At 40.8% G+C, this 17,438-nt stretch overlaps 1 protein-coding gene across 2 annotated transcripts in view; it reads right to left on the bottom strand.

Annotated features, from left to right (window-relative positions):
* Positions 1-6,188, bottom strand: part of cpeb4b (cytoplasmic polyadenylation element binding protein 4b) — a 41,937-nt gene extending 35,749 nt beyond the window's left edge. For both annotated transcript variants that reach the window (XM_084729884.1, XM_084729883.1), the window contains exons 1-2: positions 5,737-6,188; positions 2,763-4,000 (exon numbers count right to left, since the gene is read on the bottom strand). In XM_084729884.1, the coding sequence (XP_084586010.1) occupies positions 2,763-3,953 (1,191 nt within the window). In that variant the 5' untranslated portion in view covers positions 3,954-4,000; positions 5,737-6,188. The remainder of the gene's footprint in view (positions 1-2,762; positions 4,001-5,736) is intronic.
* Between the last annotated feature and the right edge of the window lie 11,250 nt (positions 6,189-17,438).

Here is a 17,438-nt window from a genome sequence, read left to right on the forward strand (position 1 = left end):
AATATATTGTTTTACTGTGATTCAGCCTTTAAAACCATATAACGATATAATGATATCCAAAGTTTAAGACGATATCTAGTATTTATCTAGACCTGCTATTAATTCCTTATTCTTTGTAACTGGGTTATACTTAATCCATCACACACACACTCTCTCTCTCTCACAGTAAGGTCACTCTATGCCTCCATCCTCCACCTGCCCTTGCAGTATGAAGATGGCAGGAGGACAGAGTTACTTTGGCTTATCTGATTCATCCACAAGGCAGAACATAACGCAGCTACAATACTGTTAGCTTTAGCTTAAATCTGTAACAGAAGGGACTCTCTTTTGCTCAAAATGGATGCAGAATCACAGATCAGGTGAAAGCGAATCTACCAACAGAGATAGGTGCTATTTCCATCTTTACCCTTTTTATACAGAATCTGAAACCATTTAGTGTTGCTAAATGAACTGTGTTTTTTTTTTTTTTAATTACTGTATTGAATTATATGCATGTTGTTGTACGAGTTGATTTTACAATATGACTCCAAAATCTGAATTATAAAGAATAAGGTATAATAGGCCCTAATGATTTAAAACAGGTCAGACATGAGCCTGACAACCTCCAGCAATTAGGCTGTTAGCTAATGGTAAATAGCTGCTCGGAGGTATGCTTTGCTACTTATTCAGCAAAAAATACCTAACACATGTCAAGACATGTCAGAACAATGTCCTTACTGTTTGGCCTGTGGTTCACTGTGAGTCATTAATTGCACATGGAGATGAGGAAATACCTGGCAAGGTCACAGCGAGGATCACTTTTTAAATTGAGGTCACTTGCTTGTTTGGGAGCTTTTAGCTCATTCCTTTAAGGAGCAATGTGTAACAACTGAGTATTGCAGTTAAAATAGCTAGCTGGAGCCAAAGACTGTGTATTACATAGGTTGAAATCTTATTTATTATACAATCGATGGTTTAAGTGAGTTGTTCTTCCCTGGCACCTCCTTCCCAGACTGGAGGAAGCACAGGCTGGCTGCAGGAACACTGCAGGAGTGCAAGACGAGTACAACATCAGAATTTGACAATAACGAGCTACGATGAGTCCTACACCAAGTTAATCAGCTGCTTCTAACTGTGAAATTTCCTTCAGTGTAAAGCTAAGCCTGTTATCCTGAAATTAAAAGATCCACTGCTCTGAAAATACACACTAGAGTTGGACTTCAGTCACTGCCTGCTTCTGCCTGCCTCCATTAACATATTGCTAGTCTATTCCTTTTAAAAGATTTTTAATGATTTTTTATGACTCATAAACAAACACTTACTCAATACAGTAAACATTTGATATTAATTTGCACTCTAATTAATGTGCAACAGGTCAAAGCAGGACACCGCAGCTGTAGCGTTGCTGTCACAGTAGCGAGTATTTCAACTCAGTATGGTTCCTTTATCTCTGCTGAAATATCATGGTCATTTATTGATTTATTACAGTCAATTTATTTATTACAGATTTCTCCTTTAAGAAAACCTCTGAATGAAAATAAAGATTATGACTTTGACTTGGCCAAGAAATGAAGCAGTCCTTCACTGGTGGTCTCTAAAGCTAATTAGTAATGCTGCTGGGCTATTGACAGACTGCTGAAACAACAAAGGCAAGCAATCATTCAGACAATTTAATGGCATCTATTCCACCCAAGATGACACTGCAAACCAATGGCAACAAAGTACTTATGACTGACCATAAGTTAATGTGACAGAGCAGAAAGAGAGCTGTCCAAAAGTAAGAAGGCCAAGGATATGTAGCTGACTTTAAGAAATCTTTCATCAAGTCATCAGACCCAGCTGGACCAATAGCAACCTTCCCCTCTTCACCCCCACCTCCCTGTAACGACTGACACAATCAATCACAAGGTAGATCAATAAAATGAATTTATCTCCATGCTCCTGTTACCTCTTTCCATCAATCCTGTCGGCTGTTTTCTACATGTGATAATACAATTATTCAAGCCATCTTCATTGTGTGTGGACCCAGCTATCAAAATTACACTATGAATGGGCTGGCATTTTGAAAACGAGTTGCTAGGCTATGGCAGCAATGACCTGGGTGATTAATAAAGCGGTAATCCTGAAAAATCATTAGGCATTAGGCTCGGGCCATCAATCTACAGTATTACCTCTTTTTTTTTTATTTCTGCCTGGAATAAAATAAATCCCATGGTGATGTGTTCTTGTTCACCAGTGTATCTCGATTTGAAGATATGTCTTGTATCTCTGTCTTTGTCAATCTTGGTCATCGATTCCCACGAACGTTCTCCCTGCATCCTCTACCGCTTCCCCCCCCATTTCTCCCGCTTCCATATCCTTCTCCCCATCTTTCTCTCTCCATCCACGATGTCTCCCCCGTTCCCCTTACCCCACCCCTCCCTCCAGTCCCCCAGCTCGTATATGTGGCACACACCACTGCAGTGACAGAGCCACATTAGTCATCATCAGGGACATACAGCTGTGGAAGAAGTACAGAAGCCGACGACTGATTTCTAAGCTAGCACGGTAACAAATGCATCATGTAAATCCATGCCCTCCCCCCATGTCTAAAAATAGCAGCTATACCACATAGTGCAATAAAACTAACAGCTAACATAAATGACACACTGAATTTTAATCATTCAGGCAGCAAGCGGCCACTGCTGGAAAATACTAGACACTCAAGAAAAAACAGTGCATGTGTGTTAGTTCATAAAAGGAACAGTATGCTAGAATTATTGCTAAATCATAGGCAAACTGACCTGAAAGGGGAAGATGTTATCACTGCGGCCGACTCCATCGTCCATCCAGGACTTGGGGTTGAACCCTGCGGGACTGTTTCGAGGGTACTTCTGGGATGCCACGTGGTTGTTAGGGAAGGTCTTCTTTAACGGCGAGATGGAATTGATGGGGGTCATCCCGCCGTTCAGCCCTCGGCGATAATCTCTGCCCTGAGACCCTCCCCAGCCACCGCCACCACTACCATATCCTCCTCCGGGACTCCAGGAGGTGGAGGAGCCGGGGGAGGGAGAGGGGCTCTGGTAGCTGGCTGGACCCCAGGGGGACGGGGGCTTGTTCAGGCTGTTGGACAAATGCGGCAACTGGCTGAAAGCCGGATTCCTGTGTGGGAAGGGCGGTGGAGGGTGTGGAGAGGCTGGGGAGCGCCGATGCTGCTGGTGTTGGTTATGGGGGTGTTGGAAGTGGGGGTGTGGCGGGGGAGCTGGGTGGTGCTGGGACAAAGCCGCCGCCGGCCCGATCTGGGGAGAAAAGTTCCCACCAAACCCTGGACTGACATGGTGCGAGAAGTTCTGGAACAGCAGGGGTCCATTGTTGGCAGAAGCCGGGTTGAAGAAACTGACGTCCTCATTGATGATGGTTGATGGCGCCGGTGGGATGGCAGCTGACCAGTTGTTGAAGCCAGTAAGCGATGACGAGGTTGTACTAGACTGGACCGGGCCAGTCCCCCCAAGACCAGACGTCTCTTGGTAATCAAAGCCCGTCAGGACAGGAGACTCAAGACGTAATTGCTTCTCCTTTCCGTTACTTCCTTCAGACACGCTGCTGTCTGTCTTGGCTTCCTCTGACCGGGCTTTTTCCAGTTCTGAAATGATCCCACCACCACTTCCACCCTCCTGGTGACTCCCAGGGGACAACTGCTGCTGCTTTTCTTGCGTTTCTTGCATTTCCTGTTGCTGCTGTGCTTTGGGCTTCTCTGGGCCCCCAAGGATTTCGTCTTGCACGCTGTTGTGGGTGGCGGAGGCAGGGAAGAGCCAGGGAGAGCCTCCCGTGGTGCCATTCCCTGCGGCTGTGGTGCTGTTTATGAAAGCAGCAGGGCTCTGCGACACATTTTGGTGGTGGTGTGGGGGCTGCAGATGCGGGTGGATTCGGACTGGGAATGCAGACTTGTTGCCAGTGTTGTTTTGAACTAGGACTCCAAACCCGTAATCCCCCATTTGTTTTCTCCCCCCACACACAAATGCTATCCCGTGATCGTTTGGTCCTATTGAGAGAAGAGCACACAGGATGGCATGCACTGAGTTAGCAGTCAGGCTCTCTCATTCCACTATAGATCAAGGGATTTAGAAACAACAAGGTGATGGCCACAGACATTTTCTAGTGACATAAAAGACCCTTTTTTCTGTTGCTTCCATACTTGTCAACCCTCACAATTTTTCTGAAAGACTGCCATTTATCATTGCACTTTCCTGATTTCCTCCCAAGGTCAGAATTCTCTCAGATTTATCCTGATTTATGAGAAATTTACATGCCATTTTTTCATTTTCATCATCACAACCTATTTCTGGTGCTGCACAGCTTGTAGAGGACCAAAGACTCTACAACTCACAACAATACAGCTGCACAAGACGCTAAAGAAAGCTGCTTGTGCCCACCATATCCAGTTCTCTTAATTCATCCCTGTCCTCCTCAGTGTATGACAAAATGAGAGAGACATGGAGAGTACTAAGAGAAAGAAAAACTTAAAGAAGGACATTTCAGATGTCTCTGAAAGATGCATTCCTGTTTTACGGAAAATTTTAAAAGGTCATATTTTTCCTGAGTGCAGCCTAACTAGCATACCCTGATTAACATACCCGAGAACATTTGTAAAATATCTATTTTCTGTGTTTTCATAATCAAATTTGAAATATGACTAGCTAAGTGGTTCCATTGTGTTTTTCAGCTAATATATGACAAATATACATAGGCCTATCTGTCTATTTTACTTTTGCTGTTTTCATCCTTTAAAAGGTTACCAGATTACAGGAAACAAGGTCTATAAAACCCAAATTCTCCAGACCCCCGCTTTGATTTCAAAATCCTCCCCATTTTGAGGTCTAGAGGTTGACAAGTATGGTTGAGTCTGTTTTGCTCCCTCAGAGAATTCCCAGACATATGATAATCACACAACATTGTCATGAATGAGCTCATTCTTGCGCTGAACAATCTACCCTTATTACTCTGGACAGTTGAAAAAAGCCAAGCAGTTAACGTTACATCTTTAGCTAATTATAACCCCGTGACGTTGCCAGCTTGTAAGTCTACAGCTGAGCCGCTGGCAGCTACCAATATAGCTGGAAGCACTGCTGTGTCGAGCCGACACATTCTCCGTTTGGAGACGGTTCTCCTAACGCAAACCAACTGACTGACAATTATTTACAAGCAGTGTAACCTTAAAGACAAAATAATAGTATAAAACATCAATAAATGTTGAATATATTGGTAGTAAACCGACACAATGTTGAGGGGAAAAAAACACTCGACCTTGTTTGACAGCTGTCAGGAGTCTATGGAGAGTCCAGCCTCAAAATTTATCAGAAATATGTCAAACACTTCACTTTTATCGAGCGGCACCCAATAAATAGTGTCACACATCTTAATTGATTATTACGTTTTTACAATTAAGTAAATAGTCGACAGTCAAGCGGTTTAAATCAACTAGACATGTTAGCTGGTCAGCTAACATTTCCATTCGTGCTAACATTAGCTAGCTAGCTATTAACGTTAGCGATATTTTTCCTAGAATGGCGAAGGAAAGACCCGCCCTACTCTGCCACTGATTGGCTTACCCTGATACACCTAGCCAACCCAAACAAAGAAGGCAATGAGTATTAGCCAATCAGAGGTGGAGTGGGGCGGGTCATTCCATCGCCATCCTAGGAAAAAAATGGCTACGCGATAGCACAAATGCTAGCTAGCTGGACAGCTTGAATACAGACGAGTAAAATTTCTTTTCACCTTCTGATCACCACCTTCGACCTCGGCGACGTCTTTGACGTGATCCTTCCCTCGGGTTGAGAGCAAGGTGGTGTCCTTGAAAAAAAAATAGCACGTCAGGCAAAGCTTTTCAGAGGCGATTTGATAGCTGACTCGTACAGTGCAGTCGGTCAGCTTTTTTTCTCCCTTCTCCTGACGTGTCCTGCCTGCTCAATGACACAGCTCTCTATCTGCTGCCTCTAATCTGGACTGTATGCTCAAACAGCTTTTGTTAACGTGGCAATGTGTGAAATATATTCGGCCGCGGTTCTCTCACAAAGTCTTACTCGATCGGTTTCATTGTTCGTTTTGATTTCAGTATATTTTCTCGCTAACTGTCTTATCCTCCAGAGCCAGCCGATTCCTGTGTGCTTCTTGGCTGCCCCTCTCTCCTGGAACCGACCGTGGCCGAATGACAGCGAGAGATCAGCCGAGACACACTTCCGCTTCTGGCACCGCCCCCTCTCGCGTGACCCCGCCCGCCGAGAGCCACACCTCGATATGCGATTGGCTGGTTAACCGGCAGCCTCGCCCCATTTCTACAACACTCAACGGCCATGCACCAATGGTACACCCCCTGCTATCGTTAAATACTGCCCACTGAGGTCGGGATTGATGAAAAAAATAAAAAATAAACTCCTCCCAGCAGCAGCAGCACGGTCCTGTCCTTTCACGATGCAGCCGGTATCAGGTCGTGAGAAAACTGAGATACCCAACCCCGGCCCCCCTCCTTGGAAAGGATGGGAATGCATCAGAAAAAGAGCATCCTTGGCCCTAGTTTCTTGATCACATGCCCCGTCATTGTAAATGTGGAAATGAAGCAGGGAGGTTTTGCAGAATTTCTGCCGTTTTTGTTGTTTTATTGGTCATAGTATCCTTTTTTTCTCGGTCAACCCAATTTTTTACATACGGATTTCATATGTCAAGTTCCTCTTCTATGATGCTTATAACTGAGGATGATAAATATCAGGACCATCATGGGCAATAATGGGAATTCATATTATTTATCATTCTGATAAATTATAGCCAGTAAATAACAGCCACAATAAATTCTGATTGAACAGGTTATTTGAAAGCATTTATTTTGAATTGCGAGGCAAAATGCTCTATAAAAGCTGAAGTATATTTGCAAAGTTTTTGATGCACTAGAAAAAATAAATTAACATTTGAAGAGTTAGAACTCCTTGTTTTTGTTGTAATATTGATGTCAGTTTGATTTGGTTAGGTCAAAGCTATTGAATATTAAATCATCCATTTGCGCTCACTACATTTTAGCCTTTTTACCCTCAGGTGTGCATAAACTACAGTTTATATTAACTTCTTTTTAAAATACAAAAATATAAAGTTATCAGTTATCATATCAGCGTCAGCCACGAGAAGCGGGTAATTATCAGTTATCCTATGAAGACTGAAAGTAATCCATGTTCTGCATTTCTTCCTATAATGTTAAACTTTTGTTGACACTGTCATAGGGGCGCTAGCTTAATTATATTTACAAGCACTGAGGTCACAGTTAGGGGTGGTGTGGTGCTGAACTGCATTATATTCAGAGCTATAACGTCATGATGTCCAATACAACCTCAATAATAAAAGTATCACTGAATTTACACATTAATGCTGTACAGCTATGGGTACTCAGACACCAGCATCAGCAGCTCCTCCAATTTTTGCGTCTTTCTGACCTGCAATACCTGCTGTTTCCACGATGCCCATTTTCTTCTCTTTGATTGGCCAAAGCCAGGGCAAAATCTGTGCCCATGTGGCAACCAGTTCTTATGCCTTCCGCCGTGATTGAAATCGCTTCTCCTCTGCCACCTTTCCTTGGCTGGAGGCGTGACTGGATGGCGGTGTGAAAAGACCTTCAGACTGTTAAATACTGAGCTACAGCTAAGAGATTCTTAGGTTAGCTTAGTATAAAGACTGGAAGCAGGGAGTGATGATTAGCTTAGCTTAGCATAAAGACATGGAGAGTGGGAAACATTTGCCGGCTCCATCCAAAGGTGAGAAAAAAAATCCACTAACCAGTACCTCTAAAATCCACTAATTCATATATATCTTGTTTGTTTAGTCCATACAACAACCAGAGAACCCTTTTTGGTTGGGTTTGGTTCAACTTAGAACCGTTTCAGAGAGCTCTACCTAGAACCTCTTCTATGGTACATGGTTGGAATAACAGAACCCTCTCTAGGGGTTCCATCTGCAAACTTTCCACCTTCTAAAGGTGCTAAGAAGAACCCACCCAAAAAGGTTCTACCACAAATCCCTTTACATTGCAAGGCTTTTATTTAGAACCCACCCGAGGGGTTCTGCCGAGAACCTTTTCAGAAGAGCCCTTCTATGGTACAGTGGTTGGAATGTGGTTCTTGATCAACCCTATCTTCAAAAATTTCAAAAGAAGGTTCTTCAGAGCCAAATGGTTCTGGTTATTTCCCAAAATATCGAACTGTACCTTTAAATAATCCTTCTTTTTTTAGCATTGCTACCATTCCCTGCACACACAGCATTCTATCTAATAAAACAGGTTTAATCTTAATCTTTTCCAGTTTCTGTCAAGTATATCACATTATTTTCAGCTATAACCCATCAAAGAGTCTGCTGCTTTCTACTCTACCAGTCGTCTGACCGTCCAGCCGTCTTTCCTTCACCCGCCCACACCATTCCCCATGTCTCTTTATCTCCCTCTCTGTCCTCCTCTGTGTCCTTCTCTCCTGTACGGTCATTATCACCTCGAGGTCATCAAACAGCTTTGACTCTGTCAGTCTCGCCGACCCTCAACTGGCAGCGTTACATGCAGCCCCAAATGGCTATCTAATAAATCTGTCACTTCAAGTCCAGCTGGGAGAGAGTGATAAATTAGGGAATCTGCTGTGTCCCGCGTTGCTAAGTGTGTACAAAAAGGATGAGCAGGCACTGTGGAGATGCATGGCAGGTATTGGCAGGGTTAGAGAGTGACCGGCTTAAAGTAATCCGATTTAAAAAAAAAATAGATTACAGATGTCTGATAGTAACACTATTCACATTTAGCTTGCAAAATGGTGCGAGCTGCGCAAATATCCTCACACGTGATAGAATTTGGAGGCCTCGAAAATGAATTTGAGTCAATTATTTTGACAGTTATGATTTCATGCTAAAATAATTAAATGCAAGAAAGAAAAGACAAATGTCAAATTTTACTCTTTCCCTACTTTCATACACCGAAACAATTTTCTTATCCACAGTGCTGGTAACTGTAATTCAAACTTCTGCAAAGTTAAGAAACCCAACTGACTTTGGTAACACTTTCTATGAAAACCACATCTACACTGTGTTATGGGGGCATTCATAGTAAATTATAATGCATTCATAATGCCAATCAGCAAAGTCCTTACTACAGTTGATAGTTGAGGTATGTGCAGGTGAATATAGGTATTTATAATGTACAAAGAGCCATCCGTTCACCTTATAATCAGTCAAGAGCATCCAGAATACACTTGAACATATAATTCATAATGAAATTCATTTATGACTGTTGATATAGTGCACCACAAAGCATTAGTGTTTATGAGTGTAGTCATAAAGCATTATGCATGCATTTTAATTCACTATGAATGGTCCCATACTGCACTATAGATGTGGTAGTAGAAAGTCTTACCCTGACTTTTATTGGCAATGAAGCTAAGCACCAGCTCAAAGCTCCATCACTTCCAGATAAAACGGAGGACTTGCAGATAAATGTCGGCTCCCTTTAAATGTAATATGAGGCACTTGTCATTAACGTTCTTCATTTGGAGGAATAACTCTGTCTGAATTTAGAGAGCAAAAATTTCTGTCCTCTTTATCTACTCTGGAATAATATAATTAGTATTTTAATTGTATAATGATAATGATATAATAATGCTAGTCATTTTCCCTGCATTGCTTTTTAATCAATGTAATAGGTCCAACACTACAGCAGCTCCGGCGTAAAACTTGTATCATGCATTTCTATGATACATCATAATTTCTATTCGTGACCTCCATTTCCTTTTCCTCCTTTTCTAATATCCGCTCCGTTCCCCAAACAAAAGTGTTCAAGTGAAATCTTAATCACACACCGGAGGGCGAGAATCAGCAGGAGTTCATGTTTGATAGTCCTAATGTGCTCCAGCTTTACGGTTTCTCCTGTGTAGGGCAGAGTACTCCTCTCACAGCGGGGTGGATGATTAGGCAGAGTGATCCGTACAGTAAATGGATTTCTAGGACAGAATAACCGGTCTTACTGGCCTCACTCAGGAGACAACACCCTCTCTTCCTGTCGTCCCTTTCTCTGTCTGTCTTTCACTCTCCGTCACACAGTTGTTTTTTTTTAATCAAATTCCCAAACCACAAAGCAGACAGGAAATGGCACACATACTCGTTAAATAATTTATGGCATCTGTATGTGTACAGTTTCAGCCCTAAAATCTTACTGTGTTCAAAGCTACTGAGATGTGTAATTCGTCTACTGTATGAAATAGCTAATAGCTACTTTTGCCATGTGTTCTCTTCCTGGCAATGGTTTCGAGTGTGCGGCCGTATCCAAGACTGGATAGGTGCTATGAATAAAACATTGGCTCCATTAAAAAATTAATCGCCTTTTTACCTTAGGCATAATTATGGTGCAATTTCTCCCAGAGTACAGATGCGTGTGTGTGCGTGTTTGTATATGTGCACAAACGTTTTTTTAAACCCATATGTACAGAAGCTAAACTCCAATGCTGATAATTTATGTCTTAAACAAGAAATCTGTAATATGTTTGCTGTAACAAGTGACCATGACATGCCATCAGAATTTAAGGAAACATGTCAGTTGAAATACCGTCCTCTCTGACAACAACAATACAGCTGCAGTCTCCACCTTTAAAATTTCTATTCCTAACTTAATCACATTTTACAATACTTAAGTCGAATTATAAATGTCACTAAAGTGTGTGCCACTTTGCACTGTGCATTTTAAACACTGCAGGTAAATGAAAGTGGTTACACAGAGCTGTGTGGCTAACGTTAGCAGTGCTAGCAGCAGCAGTCTGTTCTCCTTGCAGGTTAATGTTTGTGCCTGTGATACGTATGAACCTCGCTAATTTTACATGTTGTTATCTGTCCTACTTTGCTGATAACAACTTCCTGGCCATGTGGGCATTAGTGAGAACAGAGGAGGGCTACTGTCTGCTAATAGAGGCAACAGTTAACCAACCTTGTACATTAATTACTTAACTGACAAGTACTTCTGGTGTTGACTAGCGAGGATGGCAACATTTAACTGTACAGTCAACTAGCTGCACACATTGCTGGTTATTGTTTGCCCGTTCCGCCTTGATTACAGTTCAATCTAATGATAAATGTTAGCCGAATGGGTAAGTGTCTGTTCATGAGTCATAAGAAATCATCAATAATCTTGTAGAAGGTGTACATTACAACTGTTAAACTGAGCAGAACGTTACTGGAGTTTGGCAGACAGAACGCAGGCAGTCACTGAACTACAGTTGCAGTGTGTACCAGTGAGTCAACTTACAATGTTGTACTCATCTTGCACTCCCCTGGTGTACGTGCAGCCAGTCTGAGCTTCCTCAAGTCAAGGGTGCAGGAGGAAAATAACTCACTTCAGCCATAGACTGTATATTAAATAGGATTTCAGCCTACTTAATATATAGTCTATGGCTCCAGCTCGCTATTTGGATGCACAGTTGTTACATATTGTTCTTTTAAAATCTCAATTTTAACAATTTCCTGCTACTCTGACGGTAGAGCAAATTCTGCAGCTCCCTTTGGCTTGGCTCACTTCTTTGATTGTGAGCCATCTAAAAACATGGCTCTTTCCCAAATTGACATTTGGGAAATGCATGACAGCGATAGTATTTGTGTAAATTATGTAGATGTTCTGCATGTGTGGTGTTTGAAAGAAAGATGGCTGGGTTTGAATGGATGTAACAAAGCCTCATGGTGTGCTGTTGTAGGGTCGTGTTTGTGTCCCATGAAATATTCAGAGAGTGTACATGTTGCTGACAAAACGGTGTGGACGTGCTCCTGTGTGGCTTTGGGACACAGCAAGGACCTCTGGGTACAGGGTGGAGTGGGAGGGGGGTGAATTAGATGATGCAAAAAGCAAATATGAGAGAGGAGGATAGAAAAGCTGTGGCAAGTAGGATCACGGACGCATGCAAATGCCACAGTATATATATTGGCGTACATATCTGGAAGGTCATATTAAAGGGATAGTTTGGATTTTTTGAAGAGGGGTTGTATGAGGTACTTATCGATAGTCAGTGTATTACCCAGAGTAGATGGCGGTCGATATGCCCCAGTTTGGAGAAGCACAGAGGGAAGGAAGCTGTGTATGGAGTCAGCAGGAAAATGTACTTTAGCCACTTAAAAAGAAGATTCACACAAAAATATCAATATTAGATTAAGTGCATACTATATTTAGAATATTTTCATCACTTTACCTTGTCATCCGACAGCCAGGAAACCACAATTATAGGAGCCAAATATTTTTCATTTTACTTCAGAGAACACAAGAGTTGCTGGTCTACTGCTGCCTCAGTCTGTTAGTTTGTTTGTGTTATTGTGTGACTTAAGTGTTTTAAATGTTTAGTTCAGACTCACTGAAGTCACACAATAACACAAACAAACTAACTGACCGAGGCAGCGGTAGACCGGCAACTCCTGTGTTCTGTGAGGTAAAACGACTGAATTTGCCAATGGAGTCTGGTTTAGACAGAGTGACCGATATTTGGCCCTCATAACATAACATAACTCTGATTTCCTGTTGGAAAAGACTGTAGACAGCAAGGTAAAGTGGTGAAAATATTCTAGATACATAGTGTAAAATACATTTTGTGGCTGACCCTGTTCATAGCAGAACATTGATTAGCTTCTGTTCTGGGGTGTGGCAGTCGTCATCGACTGTCAATAATACCCTAACCATGCATAAGAACCGACCCCACTTCAAAAAATGACAATTATCTCTTTAAGAAACACAAAAACATAGACTATGTAGTTTTTGGAAGTGTTTTAAACGCCTCAGACAAGGATTTCATTTGTGTTGCATTTATTTTCAACAATGTTATTTATAATCTTCACACAAAGAAGAATTGACAGATGAGCCAGTTTTCCAATATTTCGACCAGAGTCTGATTGATCTGTCTTAATTAATCATTTATAATCATTGATAACATAATTTGAAGCACAAATTAAAAACCATCAGTATCCTTCACTTTTTATATAAGAGAGTAACTCCTCTCCTTAGTGTGTGTGTTTTGTTTTTTTTTCTGACAGCCGGAGACCTTTCACATCCTTCATCCGTCCAGTGTATTTTGTCCTGTTGTGGCGTCCCCGGGGACCCTGCACTAATTAAGCCAAAGAGGTCTCTGCCCGGATAGCGAGCCGGGATGACTGTTTGAAAAAGGATTCATGGACTGAGTGTGTGTGTGTATGTGTATGTGTGTGTGTGTGTGTGTGTGTGTGTGTCACGAAGGCCAGGCTGATTTCATGACTCCACTGGGTACAGCAGGGATAATAAATTACAGCAGAGCAGCAGCTGGGGGTCTGTGAAGTGACTGTCAATGTGTTTGTGTGTGCGTGCATATGTATGTGTGTGTGTGTGTGCGTGTGTGTGTGTGTGTGTGTGTGTGAGAAAGAGAGAGAGAGAGAGATTAAGCAAATATGTAGTTAACTGAGTTAACACACTCAAAATTCAACATTTTGCACTGTAGCAAAGATGGAAATTAATGAATGAGCAATTAAATTGATTAAATGTATGTCTGAAATTTCTTTGCACTTGTTTAAGGGTTTGTTTGTTTTTTATTTGTTTTGTTGGATGATTTCAAGTATTGCTATGTTAAATCTGTGCACAGGTGATGATATAGAAATTGGTGGACACAAGCTGATCACTGGTATTACAATGACCAGTTTGATCATAAAACTGGAATCTCTCTATGTAATTTATTATGACTGAAGTAAAATAAGTTACTAATGAAGGTAACAATTTGCATGGGTGTTTCTGACTAGAATGAAAGTAAAATAAAAAAAGTTAGAATAACTTAGAGGCAAAAGCAAGTTTATTTATGTAGCACTCAGGAAGTTTGTACCACAGGTGGGGGGCATATAATAAAGTAATTCAACCACTTCATAACACCAAAACCTTCTAATTAAAGTTAAGTTGGTTCAACTTAAATACGCTTGTAAAGGACAAAGCAAATCAGTCTGGTTGTGCTAGACTAATTAAGTTAGTCAAAGCCTCATATCATTTACTCAATAATGGCTGACTTGGAATACTTAAAGGCATAATATGCAACATTTTCCATTAAAAAAATAGTATAGATCTTTCAATCATCACTTATGACCCACTAGAAGTGTGAGAAGCTGCTGCCTCCTGCCTGTTTTTCCTTATTTTCTCATTATTTTGCTGTGCTCAAGACACTCAGGATCAACACAAAACATGTGTATTTGACGTCCTGGCATCTTTCTGTTGCATTTATGAAACAGCTCAGACAAATCCTACTGATTTTGCCTTTAAAAACATCCATGCAAATTGTCACTTTAATTCTTTTAGGCTGAGCCAGTATTGTGTGTAAAGTCACATATTAATAAAGGACATTGTGACAAGTGATATTAAAAATGGTCTATCTTTGAAAGATGTGTGTAAATGTAATGAACTTTAAAAAAAAAAATCATTTTATTCGGAGCAGCACCAACTTCAGAGAGAAAATTTGCATAATTACGGTAACTGGCAGAGAAAATTACTACTGGAAGATTACCCAATTTTGCCCTAGTGGTGGTCGTGATAATCAGATGTGAACTGTGCACATAAATGCCAAGAAAGTTTCACAAAGAGCTACGTGAGAGAAGATTTAACCTTGTACTCAAACAAGGACCGAACAAAATGTCTTGGTTTAGTCAAAATTATATTGATCCTTTCCTTTGGGGGAAACTGGGTCAAGGATGTACAGTATAATTGTGTTTCTCTATCTTTATCTTTCACTACATCCTTGTATCTTGAGTGATTCTTGTACTATATATGGCAGGCTGCAATGTGTGAATTTGTTGTTGCCATGGCAATGTCAAATTTGGGCTACTTGTTCATTCATTCACTGCTGGTGACATATAAAGGGATTCTGATTATTTTCAGCTGTTTGCATCTATATTTTTCTTATGAATTAGCGCAACAAAAACATTTGGAAACAAGATATCTATTTGCCAAAGGGTCGTGTCTGTGTGTGTGTGTGTGTGTGTGTGTGAATGTGTATAATTCAAGAATGTGCACAGATGTGTGTGTGTGAAATCAATCGAGGCACTGTGCCTCTAAAGCAGGAGTGGTTTCATTTACCTTCTGGGCACTTCTCCATGGCTGATGAGTCTGGCCGGGTGACAGGCTGAAAAGAGGCCAGGACAACAGCGGCTGGATGCGGTGGCCAGCATCAAATGAAAATTCCACCATTTTGATCATTTTCAGCTGTGATCGTGTGACGTTCAAGTCGCAGGTCAAGTCAGGTCAAGTCGCATTGAGCTGGTTTCCCAATAAGTGTTGTAATATGGAGAATCTCATGTAATATGTCATATTATGGTGTAATCGCATTTCATCAATGTTCATCATCCAGTTCTGCTTCTCCCAGGATAAGTTTTATCCTCACTAGCAGTATGGCTGTATGCAGAGATTCAAAAAAATGAAAAAGATGCACATATGAATACACCCAATGGGACTGGTGCTGGATCATAAAAATAGCTGAATGTCTTTTTTCTAAAATTATTTACTTTTTTTTCTTCAAAAACGCAGGTATTTATCTGATTGGTGTGGGCACGTACAGTGTAACTTCTATGGGTCGTTATATGTGCTAAATATATATCACGTGGTGGATGTATGATGAATTATGGGTTCTTTAAGATGCCAACTCTCTGTACATATAAGTAGCAGTCTGAAGATGAGCCTGGAGCTCAAAATATCACACGAATAAGTACTTTAAACGGGAGCCTTTCAATGTGCAGATCCCTCCTTGTATGCAAAGAAGGGCAGTATTTCAATTAAATGTATTTAAAATACTTATTTAATTACTTTTGTGTATTTTGTCATTTAGATTTCGCTGGGCAGAAAACAACAACAAATGTTCTATGAAGCAAAATGCTTTAAGAGCTTGCATTTGAGTATCTGAAATACTTAAAATACATTATTTTACGAACATTAGCCATCACAGTCAGATCCAGCAACACGTTCATAACGGAGGAAAGAATTTTCTTTGGTGTTTGGTGCAAATTTACCCTGAAATAAAGGTATGTAATAAAATATGATCAGATATTGACAAGCTTGCTGAATGACACTAAAATACAACAGAAGGAAAGGACAATTAGCAAACACAAGTGCTTCAGAACTGAACTGGCAAATATACTTACAGTTTAGAAACTACCCAGCATGCACCCCTGAATTCATAGCCTGCCCCCTCCAAGATACCCTGACTGACCATTTCAAATCTATAAAAATTAGCAGAGCTAATGTTCTTAGTGTAGGGCCAGCCTCCAGGAAGTGCCCTGGACTTTTTCCCATAGACTTACATTGTGAAAGAGGCAGCTGTAAACCAGTAGATACAGTTTAGATACAGTTTTTGAGTGCTGAAGCCATCACAAAATGATTTGTTTCACTATCAGAATCTGATCTATTGTGTCCAGTAAAAATGAGAAGAGGATTTCTTTTTCATTTTGCATTTTGAAAAAAATAAAAGTCAAAATGTAGGGAATAAACTGAAATGTTGAGAAAAGTTGAAATGTTCAGAAGTTGAACTAAATCAAAGGAGAGTTTTTAAAAATGCATTTTAAATGCTGTTGCATTTCAAGAATCGGTCGAAATGCCAGGAATAAAATTTCAAGATTAAGGTCCAACCTTTGAGAATATATGAAATTTCTAACATTAGAACATATGACTGCCTCCACAAAATGTCTTGTCTTGATATCAGTGGTTGGACCTGGACGCAATTCAGACAGATCTTATATATCTTTGCATTACAGTTTGCACCTCTTCTGAGTTGGTGTGGTTTCTCCTTCTGAACAAATGCAGTTTTCAGAACAATCTCTTCAAAGCCTGTATGCTGATTACCACACTGTGTTTATGCGCTAAAAGAGAACAAATTTCCTTGTTACTGAAACCGATTCTGAAGTACTTCACCAGTTCCACCACACAAGGCATTTTGTAGACGCAGCCATGTGAGCTAATTAGGAGTTTGCTTCTCATAAGTTTGACTTAAATCATGAAATTTCAGGTTTATTCTCTTCATTCTTGAAAATCAAAAGGAAAAAACATCTCACTTTTTGTTTTTTTGTCCTGTTTTTTCCTTATGGCTGGCCCTAATACAGTCATACATTGGAGGCGTGGCTTTTTTGAATCTTTTTTCAGTCACTTAGCAACGTTGAAATGAACGAAGCCCGGCTCAAAAGCTGTAACCAGTTTTCTTTATTACATCAATGTAGTTGGGTTAAGATCAGACTCATACTGAGCCCAGAAGACAGCTGTTAAAGCTGATACGGGATTTTATTTAAATCAAACTCCCAAATTGCCACTGTTTTTGGACGCCATGCAGAAGATATTGTAGCCCTCAGAAATTTCCAAAATCTCCAGCTCAAATTAAGAGGAGGTTGACAGCCAACTTCTTTGTTGTATCACTGACTGCAGCAACAAAAGTCTTGTAGGCCTGTTGAGGCTGTGC

Source organism: Lutjanus erythropterus, chromosome 11 (genome assembly GCF_056507025.1).
Source record: "Lutjanus erythropterus isolate fLutEry1 chromosome 11, fLutEry1.hap2, whole genome shotgun sequence".
Lineage (NCBI taxonomy): Eukaryota > Metazoa > Chordata > Actinopteri > Lutjaniformes > Lutjanidae > Lutjanus > Lutjanus erythropterus.